Here is a 25,266-nt window from a genome sequence, read left to right as displayed (position 1 = left end):
CATAGGTCTGCCTCAATCTATATGGCTTTTTTTTTTTTTTTTTTTTTACTGTATGTTTAAGGCAGGGAACAGTTTGGTAAGTGTGGTTTCATAGAAATAAAACAAAGGAGATTTTAAGATTTACCGTAACACCTCAATTATGGCATTGGAACAACACTATTTTCACCAACAATAAATGCTTCTATTTGCTTTTTATTCAGCTAACATTAATTGGTAACATAGTACATGCCAGCACTGTTGTAAATCTGAGAGATGACAGTAGTAAGCGAGACAGACAGGGTCTATGCCCTCATGGAGTAGACATTTAAATTGAAGGGGAAAGGAGGACAGAGATTAAACAAAAAGTCAAGCAAAATATCTTTCAACACTGCTAAGTAGAATGATGGAAATAAAACAAGGTTATGTGATTGAGTGACAGGTGGGGACAGTGGTTAGGGAAGACTTCTCTGAGGACCCGACATTTGAGCTAAGAATTAAGAAAGAGGAAGCAACTATTCATGCAACAGAACATTCCAGGAAGAGGGAAGCACAAATAAAATACTCCAGAGATGGGAACAAACTTGATCTAACTGAAGAAAGGAAGAAAGTCCATGTGGCTGGTGGGCAGGGGAGTAAAGAGAAGAGAGAGTCAGGGGGGGTGAGGCTGGGAGAGGCAGGAGAGGTTGGAAAAGGTCAGTGAGACAGGTGTCCAAGGCCAGATCATAAATGACCCCATTGACCACAGTAAGGAGTTCCAATTTTATTTTTTAGGAAGCTACTGCAGGATTTTGAGCAGGAAAGTAACATGATCCAATTTTTGTTTTTAATACCATTACTCAATCTGTAGAATATCTTAGAAGTCTTCTTTAAAATAAATATTGAACACTGATATATCAAAAACATTGCAGATGCCAACCAACGCAATGCAAATCCTCGAAAGTAAAAATGATGTTTTTACATTCAAGGCCAATATCATCATTACTTGTTTAAGTTCCTACCCACTTCCCTGCCTAAAAGAAATAACCCAACAGCGCCGTCAAAAGAGTTTTCAATCCCTTGCAAGGTCTGCAGAGTTTGCCATTTGGTACAGGGGTATTTACACTCAGTTCCCTACCAAAATGAAAAATCATTTCCATAGAGAACTACAAACGAAGATACCTTTGAAAGTATATCTGCTTCCTTTTTAAAAAAAAAAATTATTTATTTATTCATGGGAGATACAGAGAGAGAGAGGCAGAGACACGGGCAGAGGGAGAAGCAGGCTCCATGCAGGGAGCCCGATGTGGGACTCAATCCCAGGTCTCCAGGATCACGCCCTGGGCCGAAGGTAGCTCTAAACTTCTGAGCCACCCAGGGATCCCCGTATTTCTGCTTTCTACTGTAGCCTCTTACTTAAGCTTTGGAAAACCATGCTATGCCTGTAATTACAAACTGCATTTTAAAAATACAAATGAGGAAAGGCTGATGACCAAATTTAGCTCCAGCAGATAAAACTGAAAAAACCAAACAGCATTAGACCTTTGGGGATGTGAAATGGAAATTGGCCAAATACAATCCAGGTGCTTTTCTGCTTATTCCAAATCTAGCTCCAGGGGACCAGCCTCCCCTGCCAATGAATAATTTTTCTTTCTTAGCTTCACAGAGAATTGGAGGAATAAGTGATTTCAACTGTCGGTCTCTATGGCAACTAGTACCCTAATTTCACCTCTTAGGTGGCAATTATATCTATTCACTAAATAGCTTTCAGTCCCTACTTTTATGATGAAAAAATTGATTTCATGAAAAACGAGATACAGGTAATAGGTGAACTTTTCCCCCAGCAACCATGGAGTACAGTTTATACGAGGTATAATCATTTAGAAGCAGAATGCATCCTATGTTTTTTTCTTTTCTTTTTCAATTGTAGGATGTTTATCCCTTATGTCTTTCCTCTAGTTTTTTTTTTTAAATAATAAAATATTATTTTTTCTTGCTTAACATTTATTTCTGTATTCAACTATGAAAATTAGTTGGATTCATTGTAAAGAGTGTTGCAAATAGAGAATAAAAATTAGAAAAGCATACACAAGAAAATTAAGTTCATTCCCCTTATTTAAAAACAATCACTGTTAATATTCTAACATTTTAGGTATGTATATACATATAAATATGATTTAAATCCTATAGCAAAAAAAAAAATAAATTAAAAAAAAAATCCTATAGCAAATGTTTTTTGTAACTGGACTTTTTCAAAAAATATGTTATGAGAAGTTTTCCATACCATTAAATATTCTTCTGATACATGATTTTAATGGCTTTCAAAGAGTCCATAATATTGGTTTACTATATTTTATTTAACTACTAGTTCTATGCTGACATTATTAAACATAAATGTTTATGTATATCACTATTGCCTTATAATAAACCCCAGAAAAGGAATACATAAACCAAATGGGATAAACATTTTAAATTTTATTGCCAAATTTCTCTCCCCTAAAATCATAGTAATTTATTTTCATAGTAGAAGTAGATGGATGAGAGTACACATTACCTTAAATTCTCTATTAGAGGTACTATTATTTTTAGTGCCAATGAGAGAGGGAATATTTCACTACATGTCTGTAGTATCTCTAATTAAAGACTTATTTTAAGGTTAAATATGTTTTTAGATTTTCATTGTTTATTTTTAGGAGAGAAAAGATACATGAATTGCCTGTTCACATCTGAAGGAAAGAATATTTGTTATCCTCTTAATAACTCTCCTCTCTCTATTTCTTAGTAACAGAAGAGATCATTTTTAGTTGGGCACACACACCCTTGAAATAAAGATATTTTCCATTCTCTTTTGCAGCTAAGTGTGGCTGTATATTAACTCTAGGCTGATGAAATATAAGCAAAAATGATCTTTGCTATTTCAGAGAAATGTCCTTAAAGGCAGATGATATGCCCTCTTTTCCTCTTCATCATTCTTGATGGTTGGAATGCAGGTGTTATGGTGGGAACTTCAGTAGCCATTTGGACCATGAGGATAAGGATTGCACTATAGGGATGGTAGAGCAGAAAGCTAGAGGGAATCTAGGTTCCTAAGAACTTTACAGAAGTTTTATACTGGAAAGCTGGTCTCCAGATTTTTATTTGGAAGAGTAAAACTGTATTTTTAAGCCATGATTGTGTTACATCATTTGTTTTATGAAGCTATACTTAAACCTAATTGATATAAGATTTTTGCCCCATATTATTTTTCTTAATGATTTTTTTTCTTCAAAGATTTATTTATTTGAGAGAGAAGAGAGAACGAGCTGGGGGGGGGGGGGGGGGGAAGGGGGAGAGGTGTGCACCAGAGAGACAGAGGAAGAATTCTGAAGCAGACTCTACTCTGAGTATGGAGCCTGACCCCAGGACCCTGAGATCATGACCCGAGCTGAAATCAGGAGTTGGCTGCTTGACCAAATGAGCCACCAAGACACCCCTTCTTACTGATTTTTAGGTGCACTTTCTATTTTAAGGATAGTTATACTTTATCTGGTATTTATGTTACAAATTTTTCCAGATTTTCATTTGCTCCTTAATTTTTTATGGAATTAGGAGATGCAAAAATATAATTATTCTTAAATTTAATTAATACATAAGTTACATTATATATTCAGAAAATCATTTAATAGTATTAGCTTAGAAATATAAATTCCAGAGGATCCCTGGGTGGCTCAGTGGTTGAGCATCTGCCTTTGGCACAGGGCGCGATCCTGGAGTCCCGGGATCAAGTCCCACATGGGCTCCCAGCATGGAGCCTGCTTCTCCCTCCTCTTGTGTCTCTGCCTCTCTCTCTATCATTAATTAATTAATTAATTTAAAAAAATATAAATTTCAGGGGCATCTGGGTGGCTCAGTCCATTAAGCATCTGCCTTCGGCTCAGGTCATGACCCCAGTGTACTGGGATCAAGCCTCACATTGGGCTCTCTGCTGGGTGAGGAGTCTGCTTCTCCTTCTCCCTCTGCTTGCTGCTTGTATGCTCTCTCTCTCTCTCTCTCCTTTTCATATAAATAAATAAAATCTTAAAAAAAGAAATATAAATTCTAGAGAAATATTTTGTCTCAAACATCATAAGGCAGCACTGAGAAGCCTATGTTCATTTGCTATAGGTATACAATAGGTTATGTTGCAGGCCACAGTCATTTAGATGATGAATAATTGTGTATATTTTTAAAGACTTGATAATTCATTCCTTGCTAATGCAGAGAATTTCTGTTTATAATCTGTGGGGCTCTGGATTCAAAGCATTGCCTCAGCCGTCTTCACTGGGGCTTAAGGGAAGCTGGGTGGGCTGGCTCTGCCTGCCACTCCCAATCTTATTTTTTCTTTAGAGTTCCACAGAAAAGCCCCCGCCAGATGATTTCCCCACACACACAGATAAGAAATATAGGGTCACAATTTCCTACCAGGTCATAAGCAGCCAACATTTTTTTCTGCACATCTGGAATTGCCCCCAGAGGCTCCAGATAAGGAAAGTTGTCTTTCATCACAAGAGAGACCGTAGGGGTATTGTCACTGGTGATGAGCCGAGACGACAGGGTCAACAGGCACTGCTTCAGACTGGCAATTGGAGGAAGTCCACACAGTTCCTTAATAGACACTATGGCATTCTGTGGGGAAGAAAACATGGAATTAAACTTCTGACCACATGACACATCACCCCCAACACTTCTAGATTTACACGAAAGTATATTCATTAAAGGTACACCCTCCAATAATATGTAATTTGAAGGAAACTGGATTATAATCAACCAGAAGTGTAATGTGCACCACGATAACACACAGAACCAATTCACTATTATACTTTGTCAGTTTTTAGCAACTGCCACAAATATGCCATAAAGCAAAGCTGATTGTGAACCACGGCTACATGGTGCTTTTCAAAACACAGTGCTGGAGTAGTCATATGAATTAGCATTGGCTGGTTGTGAATAGCTTATTCAATTTGTATCATGATGATTATAAAAACATGTCAGTGATTATACACTGGAGTGAGTACATCTCCTTTCGGCTTTTCCCTTCAAGGTAGCAGGCTGCTATTACTCACCACCCTGCATCTGACTAACCAGCAATGGTATTTCTCTGTCATCCCATCAGAAATGTACCTGACAGATGCACGTACTAAAGCAAATTTCATGTAGAGATACATTTGTCCATGTTATAGCCTTTTAAAATTCATTTGAAATAGAAATTATAACTATTTTATGTCTTATTAACAGTGAGCCATACCTATTAGATGTCGAATGAATTTAGCAACAATGATGGTATTTCATTTCTCTACTGATTAGGGTTCAAATAATCCTTAACCCAAGAAACTTTAGGTTGAGATGATATAAATTTTCAGCATTACCTGGAAAAACTTTATCGTAACCAACTCTTTTTACTGTGTATTTTAAACACATAATATGTGTGAAGGATATATTTCAAGAATTACAGAGAAATAAAATCTACTTGTAATATATAAAGTAAGATGCAGAAATGATGTATAAGTAATCTAACACAGGGGTTTATAATAGTTTTGAATATGTCAGAAAAAGTTAGATAGAAGATGCTAATATTTGGAGCCTATTTTTAAAATAGTGGCCAAAGCAACCACTTCAAAAAAAATTGCTTACAATCTAAGTATTAATGTATGATTTATGTACCATACTGTTTCCTACCACTTTAGCTATTTAAAATTGATTTTAGGTCCATTCTGGAATTTCTCTGTGAAAAAATGTAAAAATATAGTCTTCACCAAATGATGGGTTTGAGGTTCAGTACCACATGACTAAAAACCATGAATGATCATGAGTTTTGGTAGCAGGCACTTCTGGATTTAAAGCCCAATATTCCTACTTACTAACTGCAATATTTGGGAAATCGCTTAACTTCTTTAAGCTTGTTTTCTATCTTGAAAGCGTGGTCCTTTGGTGAAAATTACTATTAAAATATTAGCTAAAGGAGCAAATAAATTGCATTGAAAAATATTCCTCTCTTGTTCTGTTCTCTTACCTAGACTGCTACTTCTTCTGCCAACCAACACCTCTTTTGCACGTTGCAGGAACTTAGTATTTGTTGTTTGATTGTTTCTCAGTAACATAAGCCTAGAATAACTATATTCTATAATATCGAAGAAAGATATTGTCTGAATATAAGCATTAACAAAGGGAAGGAAATTAATGTTGAATCTCCACATGCCAGGAGTGGGCAATTTACATATATTGTCATTTAATTCTGATAACAATTCTGTGATGTATTAGTATTTTTCTTACCACATGTGGAGAAAACTGATGATCAGATATCTGAAATAATTTGCTCAAGATCACAAGGGGATAGAGTTTAAGCTGGAACCCATGTTCCTCCAATTAAACCACGTTTCTTAGAGAAGATGACATAGTTTTCAACAAGTTCAAATGCTGAATATTGGTTGGTTAGTTGTGTTTCCTCTGGCGGGGAGCAATTTATTATTGTTGTCATTCACTTAAACAACTAAAATAACCTAATAGGCATTATAGTTGTTTATATGACTTCAAATTCCCTTTCATGTTCATATCCACAGATTTTACGTATATACTTGTAATTAGTATTGTCTGTTTGTATATATGATATTTTATATATTGCACATATGTATTGTTTTACATTCTATTTTTTTCACATTGTTTCATATACATAACCCCATATTGGTTATATGGCAGGGATATTTAACGGATATATAAAGCATTTATATTAACTGGTTTGGTTCAGGCTAAATTTAACCCAATGTTCATTCACAATTTGATACATAAAATGTATCTGCTTTATCACAGGCAACACTTAATTCAACGGTAGATGGGTTTATACAACTTTTCTGATAATTTTTTGAGGAGTCAGATCACTAGTAAAACACAACATTCATTGGTGAGGGAGGGGTTGTAAGAAGTAAAAGTAGGAAAGAAGAGCTTGGGATTTTTCCTACCTGCATATTTTCTCTCATATCTATGGCTTCTCGTAAGGGATGAACTGCTATTTTAAAGATGTCATCTATGGTCTTAAGGCCGATATTCCTGAGCATGGTATATTCTCGAACTTTCTTCCCCATTCTCACTGACAGGCTGCGCTTCTGTGCCTTTCCTCCTCCACTTCGATTAGTTATTGCTATATGGACAAAAAGGGTTACATGTTCCATGATGTCACCCACAAAAGAGCGCAGGGGCACATGCCGATATCCAGGCTGCAAACATTCAAATGGTATTGTATATTGTCCTATAAACTCATCCCCTATGTAGTCATCATCCAGAACAACAAAACGAATCATGGCCAGCTCAGGTAGGTTTACTTGAAACTCAAAAGTTTCATCAAAAATAGGGTTATCACTGTTCTGCTGGACAGTTTTAGTTCTTTGTTCTGAACAATCTGCTGGAATTCCATGTATCTCTATACAAACATAGGGATCTATGACATCTCCTTTGGCACAAGCTCCCTTGGGCTTTGGAAAATTCTGACCACTGATGATCTTGATATGAAGAGCTAGAGGAGACACCCCAGGTACAATGCCCTTTGTGTTTGCACTGAAGTAAGAAACTTCATCTCGCATGATGGATGGCCGTAGAACATAACCACATCCTCCATTTTGAAGAAACCAGCCTGTGTGAAGATCCATCATTGGACCTGGAGTCTGAAAATTCATTGCCACAATCTGACAGCCACAATTCCAAAAGTCCTGTGGATTCAAGTTACTGGAATCGATCCTCATGGCACTTGGATAGACCCTTGATAAGAACCTCTTATTATAATTTACAAAATCCTCTGGGTATTCATTTGCAATTCGGCTGGCCTCTGTTTCACTAAATGAACACATTTCCCAATAGTTTTGGCTCTTCATAGACAGTTCAAAATCCCTGTACTGAACAGACTTGCAGATAGATACCAAATCAGAGAGCTCCTTACACAGCAAGATTTGTTTCTGCTCACCATTGTAATCTACCGACAGCCTTCGAGACATTTCCGCTTCTTCATCTTCATCTGTTACTTCTCCTTCTAAAACATCCGGGTCAGAAGGCAATTTCTTTCCTTTCACAATAATCATTCTTTTCAATTTTTCTGGTGATGGGAGGTAGGTTTCTGATGGCAAAGGCGCCTCTACATAGAGCTTATCGCCAAAGACCTTTTTCATCTGTTGAACCATTATCTTCTGCTGTGGTAGGGAGCAGTGATTTCCCAAACAAAGAATGAGTGGGTACTCAGAAGCAACAAAGGCAAATTTATTTATCACCTCTATGACACTTCGAAAGGAAAGGTGTGTTGTCACATTATTTCGATTACAAAGGATCGGTTCATTGTCTGAACCATCACTGACATCAAGTTCAATGCTACGACAGCCCATTTTCAAAGCTCTAACATATCCATTAATATCAGCCGGGCCCCTGAACTGGTCTTCTATGAGATAGGTGTTGTGAGATGCATTGATGTAGTAGTGAGATAATGGCTGGGTCATATCTTGAGCAACCTTTTTCTGCTCAGGATCAAAAATGTCACATTCTGGTGACAACAGATACTGGGTAAAGCCATCAATTGCAAGAAACCCTTTTTGACGTCCCTCTTCGGAAAGTTCGTATCTCCGAATAATGTCTAAGCACATATCCTCAGTAATATGGGCGACTCCTTGCTCAGCTTCTAAAAAGAGCATGAGATCGTTGGCATCCAAATATTCTTTGTTTTTAGATATCTGTACCAGTAAGAAATATACTTCTGGCCTGGTGCAGAGTTCACAAAAAGCTTCACAAAATTCCTCTTCTGTCACTCGTGTGGTTAGTTTTTCTTTGCTCTTCTGGATTTCTTTAAACTTTAACCTGATCTTGGATTCCTTCAGGGTAGGGTTGAGCTGTTTTATTAACTCTACAGAGGTGTCTTCCAACATAATCCCATTCCCATCGATATCTGCTGCTTCAAACACCGTTTTCAACCACATGAATCTTGGTGTGTTCTGATTGCCCTCCATAAAGTCTAGGGGTTGCTTACTTCGAGAAACCAGGTACCGTAAACCTGACACCCAGATGTTTGCTACGTCTGCTGAATTGGCAACTAGGTCCAGAGACTCATAGTTTTCCCCATGGAGTATGGAAAAGGCACAGTCCTCACAAATCTGGTCAGCGAGGCCATTGTTTCTAAATGTTTCTGTGTTCTTCCCCAGTCTGATCTCTTTTATAGCGGAAATGTCAAGCTTAGCTTTCTCAAGGTCTTTCTTGGAAGGTTCCCAGCGAAGAGCTTGGAGGTCTGTGTCCAGAGTGAAAAAACGGTTATAAATACGAGAATTTGGCCGGACCTTCTTCAGTTCACAGCCAGCTTGCATGAAGCTGATGCAGTCACTCGCACTGCTAATTTTCTTTTCCGAGGGCATGCTGCTGAAAGACACTGTTTTCTTTCTTCCACCGCATTTTTGATTTGAAGGATCCTGTAAAATAATTTGAAAATAGTTATTCAATATTCCTTAGAAAAATAGACAAATTCAGTAACACTTTATGAAATCCTCAGACTCCATTGAGATATTATGGTGATTTGGACCTGAAGGCTAGCCTAAAATTCATACTTTCATTATCCCAGAAAAGAAAACTTGCTGAGAAAATCGGTATTATTAGTTTCAGAAAATAAACTTATTTTTCAAATGCCTAGCGTTCTTTGAAATAAAATCTATTAAGTTAACTACAGATCACTCATTTGTTCATTAAAGCAGATTTCCTAAGAACTTCTATGTGTTGGTACTTTGACAACCTAACTCAAATCCCTACAGATATGTGAAAGAATAAATGGTAGATTTCTTTAAAGTTTTCCTCATTTATACTTAGCAACAGTTTAAGTTTTATACTTAAAACCAATTCAAGGGGAACTTGGGTGGCTCAGTCAGTTAAGCATCTGCCTTCCACTCAGGTCATGATCCCATGGTCCTGGGATGGAGACTACATTGGGCTCCCTGCTCCATGCGGCGGGGGGCGGGGGGTGGCCTGCTTCTCCTTCTCCCTCTGCCTGCTGCTCCCCCTGCTTGAGCACTATTCTCTCTCTGTGTCAAATATATAAATAAAATATTTTTTAAAATAAATAAATAAAATAAAACTAGTTCAAATAAAAGATTTTTACCTTCATAAGCTTTACATCAAAAAGGACAACATACTTAACTAAAAGTCACTTTTTTTTTTCCCCAAAGTATTTTGAAGAATGTATCTTGAAAGTCAGACTGGAAACTAACAGCAGACAAATGACTCTAACTAGAGCAAATTTTCAGACTAACGTAAACAGTTTGGATGAACCTTATGAGAATTGAAACCTGCATTTTGGTATAATGCTATTAGCAGCCACAGCATAGAACCAAAGAGAAATTTGAATGTTCCACTAACTTTTGAGTTTTTCCAATGTAAAATAAATTTCCAAGTCTTTTGCCATAGAATTTCACAGAGAACACCTCCACCTTACCTTTTATCCCTCTCTTGAAGTGTCGTTGGATCCTAGTCTCACAGACTCCCTGTGTCCTCCCATTTTGCCCTTCATCAAACTACAGTTCTGACAGGGCATTAAACTTTCTCTGTTCAGATTAGTGTGACTTAAGCAGGTTAATTATTTCTTGTGGCTGTTTCCTTCTTGGGTGTATCTAGGCCTTCTCACATACTGTGTTTCCCAAATTACAAGTCTCGTCTTTATATTCATAGGTTAGTAGATGTCATCTTAGTCCCAGACTACCCTCTCTACTTACCACTCCCAATTCATTTACACTGAACATCTGACCAATGCCACTTAAAACTGGATATTTTTTATACTTTCCTCTGAAAGTATAGATTAAAGTTAATCATGTTCCCAGCCAGATCATCAATTCAGATAATTCTCCCAGGAACAAATTTTGCAAAAACACCTTAATGCATGTGTACAGTGCTTGATTTTATAAGCATTTTGAAGAGGCAGCAAAGTGTGGAATGCAAAAATCATTGTCCTTATGCAAAAATAACTAGTCTCAAACTGTGATTATTCCACTCAGTAGATATATGACCTCGGGTAAGTCATTTAGCCTCTCTGAATCTTAATTTCTGCTTTTAAACAGGAATCAATAATCCTTGTATATAATAGTGCTGCTGAGAGACTCAAAAGAAAGTGTACATGAATATTCTTTGTATACTGTTAGTGCTTATAAGGTTAATCTTTTTGAAAGAAGAGGAACATTTCTTAATACACCTAGTCACTGTAGGACCTGACCAGAATTTGGGGGGTTATCAAGAAGTTGATTCATTCTTGACCTCTGAGCATTTAAGACAAATCTTCAGTGATAAACTGAAAATATTTTAAAACAGACACATGATATTACTATTTTAAGCACCGAAAAGTTTGACCAAAGTAGTCTGGTTGTCTCCTTCACTGACATTCTTTTAAAACAGGGTGCTGAATTTCTCCTCCAAGGCCTTATTTAATTGTGATCTTGACTAGAAGAGCCTCCCTATTCTGTGATTCAAGAAAAGGCAAGATGATTTATTATTCAATTGACTAAAACCTTGCCCATGAAAAGAAAACAAAATTAGCTTTAGTTATAGGATGTCGGTGGGATGATTCATTAACTGAAAAATATATCTGATCTTCAAGTGACAAAGATATAAATTACTCAATTTATATAGAATAAAAAAAAATCTGTACAGATTACAGAATATTGTTTCTTGATGGCCTGGCATTTAACAATTTATCTCTTGCTTTACCAGAGAGTTGTTATTTTTAATTATCCCATAGTAGTCAAATTCCTCATCCTTAAGTTAAAAAACAAGTATAAATCTGCAGCTGTTTATATGCAGTTGCACTATTAGGACACATTTAAATTCATCACAACCCACATGCTCAAAAATTTCAGACGTATGTGTGTATTTTCCCACACTATAAAGGAAGGCACCTAATAGCACTGCTGAGATGGGATTAATCTACCAAGTAAAATAAAGAGGGAAACTGCGAATTGTGATAGTAAATTAGACTGTGACTCAGCTTTTAAAGCTACCATTTGACTAGGCAAATTTTAAGCTAATGAGACCTTTCACAAAACATTATTTTTATATAAAGCAGATCATGTTCCAAGTAGGATTACTGTCAATAGAATCATAAAACCTCTAATAGTTTCTAACAAACCTTAAGTGGGATATTAGTGTTGCTGTAAATGCATGTATATAGTTCTTGTCTCTATATATGGTACCATACCAACCTTCACAGTCTTAACACTTCACTCTTGGCTTGAGCCACTGTTCACAAGAACAAAAGTACTGCTATCAGAAAAGCTTTTTCTTACAAACCTCTCTTCTCTATGGTACTATCTCCTTAAATCAAGACAATCTCTCTTAGTAAGATAAGCCTTCAAGAGATAAATGTTTTCTATCTAGCCTAGGAAAGAATTGACCTGCTCCAAAATGCTTATTTCCTGCTTTGACCCCCAATTTCCACATGATTACAAAACTTATCCCAAAATGCCTTAAAACTTGTAACAGGCAGAAAAGATATAATCTTAGGTTGTCATCTCACGAAGGACAAACTCCAAAGTTACTATAAGCCTCCAAATGAGCAAAAAATTGGACAAAGCACCTATGAAAAATAATTCATTTGTCTGCTGTTGACTAGAGCCAGGATTATTTCTATTCAAAATATGCTTGAAAAGTTTCAGGACTCTGATATTTCTCCAAGTCTGGTTTTTTGTTTGTTTGTTTGTTTTCCCCCAGTGGTCATACTATACATTAGCTCTGAGAAGTTGAGAGGGGAGGGGGCTGGGAATTGTACTCAGTGGACAGGGAAGATGGGCAACTCCAAATCTCCTTCTGAGCTTCATCACAACCATGGCCTCTTTGTCGAACCCTACACCTCCACATTTCTGCTCCACTCGAGATCTTGGCAGGTTAGTGTGGAAAGGGGGGGACTGTTCAGGCAAACAGACAAGAGATATTCCCAAATGAAAAAATTTGAAGTGTTGGTGATAGATCTTCTTGCTGATAAATACAAAAAATATGTGATGATGGAATGAGAAAAAATCCACTGCAGTTATCTATATACTGGAAAGACAGGTGCTTTTGGCACTTTCCAAGAAAACCAAAGTTTGTTGTTAGTTCTAGTGGGCTCTTGTCATCTTCTGGCTCATTAGATAATTGAATTGACTCCTCTGGTCATAAGGTGATTATTATAAGGAGATTATTATAAAATATGAGGACTTTTCATTTATTTTATTTATTTATTTAATTTTTTTTTTTTTTAAGATTTTATTCATCCACTCATGACAGACAGAGAGAGAGAGAGGCAGAGACACAGGCAGAGGGAGAAGCAGGCTCCATGCAGGGAGCCCGACACGGGACTCGATCCCGGGTCTCCAGGATCACACCCCATGCTGACGGCGGCGCTAAACCGCTGAGCCACCAGGCCGCTCCCTTTTCATTTATTTTAAAGCTAAATTTCTTTACTCTGGGATGAAGGGAAGAGGCTAAAGTGCTTATTACCCTCAAAATTTCTCTGAAAGCAGCTTACAAAATTTGTTTGTTGGATAGCACATTATGACTCTTCTGTCCTCTAAATTAAAGTTTAGCCTCCTCTTCCAGCAGGGTGCAAGAATTAGTCAGGCATTGAACTCAATCCTTTCTATTGCCTAGCATTCTATGTTCAAGTTTCCAAATTATCATTTCACAGGAAGGGAACACATTTAAACAACTTAAATAATGAAATGAATAAACCAAATTATGTTTATATGGTCTCTGAACATTTAAGATAAGATAAAACTTTACATTTGGGATCTACTGTCTTCTTAAACGACTTAATTGTCAGAATCAAGAAGAGTCCCATAAACTAGCAAAGTAAGTAATAGGCAAATGTTTTATTCTTTTATTAAGGCAATACAAAACATTGATATGCTTATGAGCATTGTTTCTAATATATTCATATCATAATTTCTATCTAATTTCATGATGTAAGATTGATTTCTAGTCTTAGAAATAATATCAAAATACTAGGAGAAAATGGCCAAATGTTGTTTTTATTTTTTAAAAATTTTCATTATTTCCTAACAACATCGCTGTTTATCCAGTATTAGAACTAGGATATCAATCATGATTAAATGAGATTCTTACACAGCAGTAAAAGCTTTATAGATCCCTAAATATGTTTTATTAAACTAAAATTAGAAAAAAGGTTCAAATAAGCCAAATTAATAAACTTGTTTCCATAAGTTCCCATTGGCATTTGTCCTCTGACCCCAATAAGGCTGGATATACTGCAAGTTCCTTAACAAACACTCAACAAATTAAATCATTTTTCTTCAGTAACACATTGATGAGCTGCAGAGGCAACTTAGCTTATTCAGTGCAACCATTTTTGGGTCTTAATAATGGAACTATTGAATTATTTCAATATAATAATTTTAGAAAAAAGTGTACTAAAGCAATACAATAATGTGAGTGTACCTAAAGCCACAGGGCTGTACATTTTAAAATGGTTAAAGTAGAAAATTTTATGTTATATAAATTTTACCACACAAAATAGAGTAAACTAAAGCATTATAATACAAATTTAAGAGTAAAGGAAACATATCTACATGTTGCTACCTCTCACCTGATGAGCATGTTTAAATATCAAATTATATCATCATATATTCTTTTCCCTTTTTTGGCAGGTTGTTTTTAAATGAACAGCTCAAAATGGTTTTTTGTTAAAACAGAACAAATTTACAAACCTTAAAGATTAGCAATCAAACATCAGTTGTCAAATTAATTAGAAGGAAGCTTTTTTTCCTAATGCAGAACTCCAGCTCTATAGATACAGATACACTAAAGTGACATTCATTTTTCTCTTTTTGTATGAGGGTAAAACACTTATTTTTGAAGAGCTCTCTTAATAAAGTCTTTATATAAAATTTAATAGATTATAATTAAAAGGTAAGCAAAAATATAGGCACATATATCTTATTTTCACCACAGGGTTTCTATCTTGTTCTTATAGACAACCTATGAACTCTTAACACTATACTGTTCATTTTAGTTTTATGAACTTCCAAGCAAAATTCAGAAAAAAGATCTGGTAGATACATGAAACCTTCCAAGGATTGTGGACAATATAATCTAGAATCCAAATGAGCCCCAACCTTGGATATTGAGAGGCCCCAGGTTTCCAGTCTTCATTCATTCATTTAACAAACAGTAAAGCGTATGCTTACTACATTCTAGGGACTAGCATATTGTAGAGTTTTGAAGAAACTGATAAAGTTTAATTTTTATCTTAAAGAGATCACTCTGGATGTGCACTAGATTATGGCACTGAGGATGGTGTTATAGGTGACTGCTGACTCATTAAAGAAAGAGACCGTGATTTCTTGAAGTAGATTACTAGTAAAAGGAATGGAGAGAGGTGAGAAATATCAAAAACAATAGGAGGTAAAATAAAAAACCTTTGACTGGGTCTAGGATGACTCCTAGGTTTTTGGTTTGAGTGAGAGGTGAGTGGAAATATTACTGAGATATGGATTACCAGGAGAGGTGAAATGGGAGCAACACAGAGTTTACTTTGGGCCAAGGTGGAATTTTATTTTAAGACTTTATTTATTTATTCATGAGAGACACACACAGAGAGAGAGAGAAAGAGGGAGAGAGGCAGAGACACAGGCAGAGGGAGAAGCAGGCTCCATGCAGGGAGCCCGACGTGGGACTCTATCCCGGGTCTCCAGGATCAGGCCCTGGGCTGAAGGCAGCTCTAAACCCCTGAGCCACCTGGGCTGCCCTGGAATTTTAGATGACTATGGGACATCTAGATGAAAAGACTGGGCAGAGAAGAAGACTTAAAATATAAAGGTTGAGGGATAAGAGAACCAGGAGCATGACCTCTCAAAGAAGCCAAAGAACAGACTTAATTAAAGGAGTGAGTGCTGGAAAATAAGATGTTAAGATGGCTTACTGGATTTAGCTATTCAAATCTCTGCTGGTAACTGATGAGAGAATGTCCTATGTTGCCTTTAAGATGGTGAGGACAGTGACAAGGGTGAGAGCAAGGGTTTTCAGGGAAGGAGAGGAGCAGGTATAAATGTTCTTTGATAAGAAAGAAGGCCAGGATGACTCTAGCAAAAGTTGGGGGTAGAGTGGCTCCAAATGAGACTAGAACAGCATGCAGAGGCCAAGAGTGATCATCCAGAAGAAGGCTATTCTCAAAAATGCTGGCTTTATTAACTTGTATTGGTGATAGTTCAAGAAATGGAAATCAGGTCTAATATATACATGTTATCTAATATATATATAAAATATATCCCGTCCAATGGGCCAATGCCCAAATCTACATCCACGTTTGGCAATTAGGCAGTCTAGAGAAAACACACTCTCCACATACAAGGCCTAACTCTTTACACAAAACTCTAAGAAGTTGGGGAGGTGGTATCCTCATTCTACCTGTTACCTTCAAGTTTTAGGTAAGGGAAGGTTGCAACTGTAGAATCATACCATTCAATCCACATTAAAGTTTCCGAAGCTATTTTCGCACAGTAAACTCAAATTGTGTAATGTAAAGTCACCAACAGGTGACATGACTTACTTATGATTAATATCATGTGACCCCCTTAAGTCACTATGTGTGTGGTACAGTGGGGATAAAGGTCCTGATATCACTGCTGAGAAGTGGCTGAGGCCTAACCCAAGCTCTCTGTACCATTGGCTCTCCCTGGTGGCTCCCTATGCCTCGCTGGTAAGTGGAATAGCTGTTTTATTATCCATAAGGAAAACATTAATTCTCTACAACACCTTATAATTCAACACAATCTATTAAAGGCAATGCTAACTTATGCAGGCACATATCTCTTGCCAAATTAAGTTTTATGTCTGTATTTAACATGTATTTCATTTATAAAAGGTGATTCATTTAACAAAATACACTAAAGCTATCTTCTTTAGGAAACCCACTCTGATACGTATACACTGTGGCAGGGATAAAAACTAGTTGAATTATAGGAAGCCAGTGACAATCTAAATATTCTGAAAAGTGATATCTTCTATTTTTAAAAAAATGACATCTTCTCTTATATGACTCTTCTCACCTGAAAGTAAAAATAAGTGATATTCTGTAGGCAAACGTGGGCACAGAGTGTAGAGAGTCCATTTCAGGGTAGGTTCTCAGTACCACTGATTTGTTTTGAGACCAGAGGAAGGTTCCATTGTTCTAAATATCACTGCAGTCATTCATTCAAACTCATTAAGAAATGACTCAATAAAAATTATCTCAAGCTCTTTGGCTGCATGGTTTCTATCCAGGCTTTTCTGCAAGTATGACTCTTATTATCCGTGTCCCGTGTATTACTTCAAAATAGGGCATTAGCTTATAGAAATTTCATGTACTACTATGTGCTAGGCATTGTCCTAGTGGCTGGTTCTTAGAAAAATCATTAATCCCAAAACTAATGTTGCCTGGAATAAATGCCTTCTTTCGATCACTTTTTTAATGTACAAGTTTTTATAAATGATAAAGTTAGCAGAACACTGACAAAAATTATCAAATTTGGTAATTAGAGAAAAGCATACAACAACGCTTCTTAATAAACAAAAACAGGGGTGCCTGGCTGGCTTAGTCAGTAGAGCATGCAACTCTGATCTCACAGTTGTGGTTTTGAGCCCCACGTTGGGTATGGAGATTACTAAATAAATAGGTAAAATCCTCAAACAATAAATAAATAAATAAATAAATAAATAAATAAATAAATAGCAGCTTTAAATACCATCAAGAATGTTTGATAACCAAGACCAGGGAGGGGAAAAAGAGTCAACAAGGGCAATATTAAACAAAAGTACTATAGTAATTATATATAGTTAAATTATATCTTTAACCCTAGAGCCTTTACTGAGATAATTAAAAGGAGACAAGAGGCAAACTAAGCTTTGAAATGTTCAAAATCGGGGATCCCTGGGTGGCGCAGCGGTTTAGTGCCTGCCTTTGGCCCAGGGCGTGATCCTGGAGACCCGGGATCGAATCCCGTGTCAGGCTCCCTGCATGGAGCCTGCTTCTCCCTCTGCCTGTGTCTCTGCCTCTCTCTCTCTCTCTCTCTCTGTGTGACTATCATAAATAAATAAATAAATAAATAAAATTAAAAAATAAAAATAAAAAATGAAATGTTCAAAATCTATAAAGCTGATCTTAGGTAAAATAATACTAAAAGCATTGCCATTTAACAAGAAAACGAATACAACTTCCACATGGAACCTCAATATAATTTTAAATTACACAGCTCTTCCTAGATGGAAGAGCATCCATTATTCCTAGATGTGCTAGAAAGATCTAAGTGTGGCTTGTAAAAGTTTGCTGCAGGAACCCAGAAGATGGCATCAGTGGGCTTAGTGACACCAAGATCCTGTTGCCATGCTCCCTAGTAGGGTGTCCCCCTACCCCCCCACCCCACCCCACCCCCGCCTTATCTGCAGTTTCACTTTCCACAGTTTCAGTTAACCACAATATAGAAGTAAATGATCCTCCTTCTGACCTTTTGTCAGAAGGTCAATAGTAGCCAAACACCACCTCACAGTGCCTCCATCATTCAGCTCACTTCATCTCATCATATAGACATTTTATTACCGCACATCATCACGGAAAGAAGAGGGGTGAGTACTACAATAAGATATTTTAAGAGACCACATTTACATAGCTTTCATAACAGTATGTTGTCACAATTGTTTTATTATTAGTTGTGATTGCTCATCTCTTACTGTGCCTAATTTATGAACCAAACTTTATCATAGGTATGTATGTATAGGAAAAATGCAGTTATCCATAGGGTTCAGTACTATCTGTGGTTTCCGGCATCCACTGGAGGATAAGGGGGCACTACTGTAATTGCTAATAGTCACACTGTAAAGCAAATTATTAATGACAATAGTACCAGATTTTCAGTAGATTAATAATTTTATAATGTCTGCTAAAATAACTGGAATTGCAAAATTAGCTTAATGCTAATTTTGAGTCACATTCTATCATTCTCATTTTTGAGACAAAGGTTTCTTTGTCCTCCTCTAGACAATAATGTTTGTCTCAAAATAACAAGGCTTTGGTTTGAAATCTTTAACAAAAGCTGGGAAGAAATTGATTCAAAAAATGATAAGATTTTTGATAATGATAAATAACACCATAATATCCTCTTTGCATCACAATATAAAGAATACCATATCCTGATTTACATATTTAAAATGTTATTTATTTGGGCAGCCCGGGGGCTCAGCGGTTTAGCACCACCTTCGGCCCAGGGTGAGATTCTGGAGACCCGGGATCGAGTCCCACGTCAGGCTCCCTGCATGGAGCCTGCTTCTCCCTCTGCCTGTGTCTCTGCCTCTCTCTCTCTGTGTCTCTCATGAATAAATAAATAAAATCTTTAAAAAAATAAAATGTTATTTTATTTTATAAATAAACCTACTGATATGATGTGTATTCAACAACAGTAAAGGTGAAGAATTACTTTTGCTTGACCTTCTTCTATATGCTTCATCTCTGTGATTCACTCAAGAAGCAAAACCATTAAAACCCAATAAAAATTATTGACTGTTCATTACAGATCAACAGTGACAGATAAAAATCAAAGACTATTTCACCTGTTAGAATTTTTTTCACCTGTATGGAAATTAAGTCCATGTAGATGAGGAGACCTGGCCACAGGGAAACCGGACAGGTAACAGCTGGTTATCTGGACATGGACAGAATGTCCATGTCTCCAACATTCAATTCGTCCTATAGTTTCACTGATTGCTGCCATTTCTGTTTTCCCTAACAGCATTAGGGCACAAACCCTGAGGTTGGTTGTTGTGAAACCTCACTGACTGACAGACTTTCTATTCTCAACTCTTATTTCCCCTCAAGTCCACAAGCATAGATGTTCCTTTATAGTGTCAACTGTTGCCATGGAAAAGGCCTTGTTTCTCACTTAAATCTTACTGATCTCTGCTTGTAACCTTCACGATCCACTACTTTGTACACAGTTACAAGGAACATTAACACTCCCATTTTTCTAGTCAAAAACATGACCTTTTTCAACGAACCCCAATTGCCACACGCAATACATGATTTTGTTTATTATAAATCCCAAGATAATATATTACTGTGCCTCAGAAGTGCCAATATGAACAAAGTGAAGTAGACACCAATAAAGGTTACTTAACAATTATTCAGTGGCCTCCCAGGAATGACATGCTGCTTTTAGTCCTGTCCCCTGAAGACAGATGTCCACCTCACACTCAAAAAAAATACATTTACAATTCATCGGTGCCAAGAACCAAGTGGGCCTGAAGACTGAGATAGGATTCTGTGCTTTCTCGCGAGACTCCCCACACAGCAGGGCCTAAGAATCTGGCTGAACTTATGCCAGGGGAGACTTTGTTGTTTCTGGTGACAGGATTCATGGGAGGTACTCTTTATGGACAACAGTATGGCATGGTCCCTAAATTAAGCCCTTGTAACGAAGAATAAGTAAATGTATTCTTTTAATACCTGTATGTAATGCATCACTTTCAGTGTATTATTATAGACATTAAATGTAATTATTATTTTATAGGTATAAGCACAAAACTTGATGCTTTATTAAGGTAACCATCAGAAATTGATAAATAATAAGGTAGGCCTTCAAATCTATACATATAAATATATATATATATATATATAAAAACAAAAAAAAACCCAAATCTACACATAATTTTGAATGCATAATTGTGCATGCATGATTTTTTCATTCTAATATTGCATATTTACTTATACTACTTTACCTGAAAAATCAAAATATCAACAGGAATGGAACATTCTTAAATAGATCCCATTTCAAAAATGTTCCTGACAAAATTTTCTATTTTTCTTTTGGTGCTAAATAACCAGTTCACAGAATAGTTTGTCCTTCATTGTGACTTTTCACTTTTCAGTGTTTAATGCTTATATTTACCATCAAATATTAGACATCAATGTATTATTTACATTGATTTTTAGTCACTTTGGCATTTCCTTTAATCATCTAAATTTGAATAAAGCATAATTAAAAGTGAAAAGCATATTTCAATACTATTGAGTTCTACCACTTTATCATAGTGTTACTATAGTTTCAGAAACAGATTTATAAAAATTAAAAAATCATTCAGAATTTGAAAGTTGCTAGAAGAATAGATCTTAAAAGTTCTCATCACAAGAAAAAATTGTAACTATGTGGTGATGGATGTTAAGTAAACTTATTCTAGTAATCATTTCATAAATACACACATTTCAAATCATTATGTTGTACACCTAAAACTAATACAATGTTATATGCCAATTATTTCTTAATTCTAAAAAAAAAGAAAATCAGAGTTATCTTAGTTTCTTTTTTTTGAGTTATCTTCAGTTTAAATGGAAATAAGAGATATAATCAGCCTTGCTTCAGAGCTTAAAGTTTTATTAACAAAAATAGAATTCTAAAAACGACCAACTTCCAGGAATTCATAGTTTTTTGTGCAATATTTGGTGAGGACAAGATTTCAGAGTATATATATCATCTATAAATTCTAATTAGGGTATGTGTAAAACATAACTATTAAAAATATTTCTTAGAAATGGAATCAGTGCCACTGTACTATATAGTAATAGATACATGTACGTTTCTCAGTAAGAAAAAAATCTTACAGGAAATTTAAAAACACTGAATTTATTTTTTAAAACATTTTATAAATTTGTGTGACTTGGGACATGGAGATTAAATGTCAATTTAATAAAACTACAATTCTATTCAAACTTAAGAAACAATTCATTTATAAACTAAATCAAATTTTCCTGGACTGGAGAAGTCTAGTCTGCCATTTAATAAATATATGTATATATTAACAAATGGACCATTTCTTGCACTTGTATTGTCTTTATAGATTCTAAAACTTACATTTAAATTACTTTAAACTTCCCAATTGAATATTTTTTCTGTAATAAATACCTAAAAGAAATCCGTAAACTTTTTACAAGGTAGATCAATGAACCACAAATAAAATAGAAATTCTCTTGACCCAATGCAATGTAAAAACATATCCTTAATGCCTTTTCTCTCTTGTAGTGCTAATAGAATATGTCCTTCAGGATTAATGACCTTAGAGATATAAAAGCTTTGGCTCAAACAGCCAACTTGACCTGAACATCAAGATGAATCTGATTAAAGGTTTCAAGTTTTATCCATAACTTCCGCAATAGGATAGAACCATCTAACACTTTAATCCTTATTGTATGACTCTGATTAACTGAATGTCAACATCTGTCCATGTGCAACAAACAGATGACAGATCTCAGAGAATGCATATTCTCAACACAGAGACTCTTAGGATGAATGCTACCCCCACCATCCTACAACCGCCCACCACACTGATACTTAGTGAGGGCAACCTTGGTCGAAATGAGACAAATGATTATCTTAATTTAGAAAAATGTAAAAGAAAACTGTGTAAGGATAGTTTTTATTTATGACAATAAAACTCAGAGTCCATATTTTATTGATAGAAATTACTGAAATAATTAAATTTCTTCTCCCCAAAGCATTGGGTTGGGGACTAATGGATTTTACTCTCACCATCCCCACCTATTTACGTGACACTGTACAAAAGTTCTATGTCTATTGTTTTTATTTGTCAAAAGAATATAATTCCTAGCCTAAATCATAGAGCTATCTCAAGGATCAAAGGAAATAAAGCATGCTAAATCGCTTTGAAAAGCATAATATTGCAAAACAGAGAATTTTAGTTACATCTCAGTTAAGAATATAAGTAAAGGCAATATATTAAAAGAGCTATAAATCCTTCAAAAAGTCAGGTTTATTCCAGGATTGTAAGAATGGATCAACATTAGATACTCCACCAATGTACTTCAATAAATAAATAGGTTAAAAGAGAAAAACCAATAGGATTTACCTATAGGATTTACCTATAAGTTCTCCAAAAGGCAATTGATAAAATACAACATTAATTCCCAGCAAAATTCTTTATAAAATGAAAAGAGAAGAAAATTTCTTTAAGACGACCAAAATCTTATTCCAGAATCCTGGAGGAAATATCATACCAACTGGTAAAAATTTAGAAGCATTCTCATTAAAACAAAAAAGAAACAAAATAAAAAACCTACCATTTGTTTTATATGTGAACATAATTTTGGATACTTAAGTCAAAGCAATAAGACAAGGATAAGAAATTAAGTGTAAAATATTGTAAAGGAGGTGAAAGTACATTATTATTTGCAGAGATTATAATTATTTACCTAGAAAATCCAAAATTATCAACTGAAAAATTATCATAACTAATAAAAGTGATGATATCAAAATAAAATGTAAATATTAAAAAATTAGGGGCACTTGGGTGCTGTAGTTGGTTAAGCCACCAACACTTGGTTTCAGGTCAGGTCAAGATCTTGGGGTGGCAAGATTGAGCACCAAGTCAGGCTCCACACTCAGCACAGAGTCTGCTTGAGATTCTCTCTCTCCCTTTGCCCATCCCATTCATCCTCTCTCTCTCTAAATAAATGAATAAATCTTAATAGCTGTCTCATACATCAGCCTGCTTCTAAATGTAATAGCATGGGTGGGTAGAGGTGAGGGGACTCCTACTCGAATTAATAACAGATATTACAATACAGCCAAGAACAAATTTAACAAAATATGTGCAAAGATATGTATAATTTTACTTCATTTAAAGTCAAAAAAGAAGGATCAAATAAATGAAAACATAAAAAATACTTACTTGAAAGATAAGATTGGTAAATTCCACTAATTAGCAGATAAATACCAAAAAAATTGTTATAAAAAGCAGTGGGATTGTTTCAAGAGGTAGAGGTAGAAGTGGCATTTCAAATAACAAAGGCAACAGTATTATTTAAGTATTAATGTTGAAAAAATTCACTACCCATTTGAACAACAACAAAAAAAACCCCTAGATTCTCCTTTTATGACAGACTAAAAAATAATTTTATAAGGATTAAAGATGAAATAAAACATGTAAGTACTAGAAAAAAAATGTAACCATATATTTGTATAATTTTGGAGTGGAGAAAAATCTCTACTTAAAAAATATTCAAGGCCAGATACCACATAGGAAAGCACTGATAAAAACTGATCACATAAAAACTTAAAACCAAATAAAAAAAAAATCCACAAAATGCAAAATATTTGCTAAATCTTTCTTAACTTACATAAAGTGTTCACAAACTAATTTTGGAAAAGATAAATTCACAAAATATGACTGCTTCAAAATTATATGAAAAAAGGTTCAAACACATTTTACAAAAAATGCTATGAAATAACAAAATTATTATTTTTTCCTGTAAAAATATCAAAGCTTAAAAAATGTAAGGTAATGGGAAAATGGGAATTTTCAATGTTAAATTGAATATAAATTGGTACAATTTTTCTGCAAGGCAATGTGGCAATATGTTTTAAAATGTTAAGAATGGGGTAGCCCAGGTGGCTCAGCGGTTTAGCGCTGCTTTCAGCCCAGGGCGTGATCCTGGAGCCAGGATCAAGTCCCAGGTCAGGCTCCCTGCATGGGCCTGCTTCTGTCTATGCCTCTCTCTCTCTCTCTCTATGTCTCTCATGAATAAATAAATAAAATCTTAAAAAAAGTAAAAATAAAATAAAATGTTAAGGATGCATCTACTTTGATCTAGCAATATTATTTTTAAAAATTTATCTTAAGAAAATATTTGAACAAATGATATAAGTACAAAAACAAAGATATAAGTACAAGGCTGTTCAATGCCACTCTGTTGCTAATATTAAAAAATTACAAGTAAACTAATAAATTCCTATCCTCAGTAAGGACTGGCAAAATAAATTATGGTACATTAATGCCACAGGATTATATGCAGTACTATTAATGGATGACATAGATCTAGAAATCTTAAAATGATAAATCTATGTGTGTGTGTGTGTGTTGTGTACTTAAAAAGTAGGTATTATAAAAAGTACCTGTAGTATGAGATCTCATTAATTATAAATGGCAAATCTGAAAGAATATATTCCAAAGGTAGTAGTTATCTCTAGGGGGAAATGAGCAAAATTATGGAATTAGTGTTCTCTGTATTGCTCAAATTATTTGAAATTAACATATATTAGCATATATTATGAGGAAACATGTTAAAGATATTTCCATAGAAACAGTCTTATAATTACCTCATTAATTATCAGAAAGTTATACTTTGTAGAGATAATTACTGATAACTATCTTCAGACTTATTTGAGGTATAACTAAAATGGTTACAATTTCAAAGTGCATGTGTTTTTATTTTTATTAAAGTATTTTTATTAAAATATTATACCAATGTCATTTTAGTTAAATATAACA

At 35.2% G+C, this 25,266-nt stretch overlaps 1 protein-coding gene and 1 long non-coding RNA gene across 3 annotated transcripts in view; one reads left to right on the top strand and one right to left on the bottom strand.

The window, feature by feature from the left end:
* The window catches only part of PLCL1 (phospholipase C like 1 (inactive)), a 328,706-nt gene that overhangs the window by 63,869 nt on the left and 239,571 nt on the right, over nucleotides 1-25,266 (bottom strand). The window contains exons 1-3 of one of the 2 annotated variants that reach the window (XM_038585269.1): nucleotides 10,415-10,521; nucleotides 6,927-9,401; nucleotides 4,396-4,599 (exon numbers count right to left, since the gene is read on the bottom strand). In XM_038585269.1, the coding sequence (XP_038441197.1) occupies nucleotides 4,396-4,599; nucleotides 6,927-9,347 (2,625 nt within the window). In that variant the 5' untranslated portion in view covers nucleotides 9,348-9,401; nucleotides 10,415-10,521. Of the gene's footprint in view, nucleotides 1-4,395; nucleotides 4,600-6,926; nucleotides 9,402-10,414; nucleotides 10,522-25,266 lie in introns of those variants that run through there. The other variant, XM_038585268.1, reaches the window with a different exon arrangement.
* LOC111094368 overlaps nucleotides 1-25,266 on the top strand; it is a 48,587-nt gene that overhangs the window by 6,139 nt on the left and 17,182 nt on the right. The window lies entirely within an intron of this gene.

The sequence above is a fragment of the Canis lupus genome, chromosome 37 (genome assembly GCF_011100685.1).
Source record: "Canis lupus familiaris isolate Mischka breed German Shepherd chromosome 37, alternate assembly UU_Cfam_GSD_1.0, whole genome shotgun sequence".
NCBI lineage: Eukaryota > Metazoa > Chordata > Mammalia > Carnivora > Canidae > Canis > Canis lupus.
This window is presented reverse-complemented; position numbering and strand designations above follow the sequence as displayed.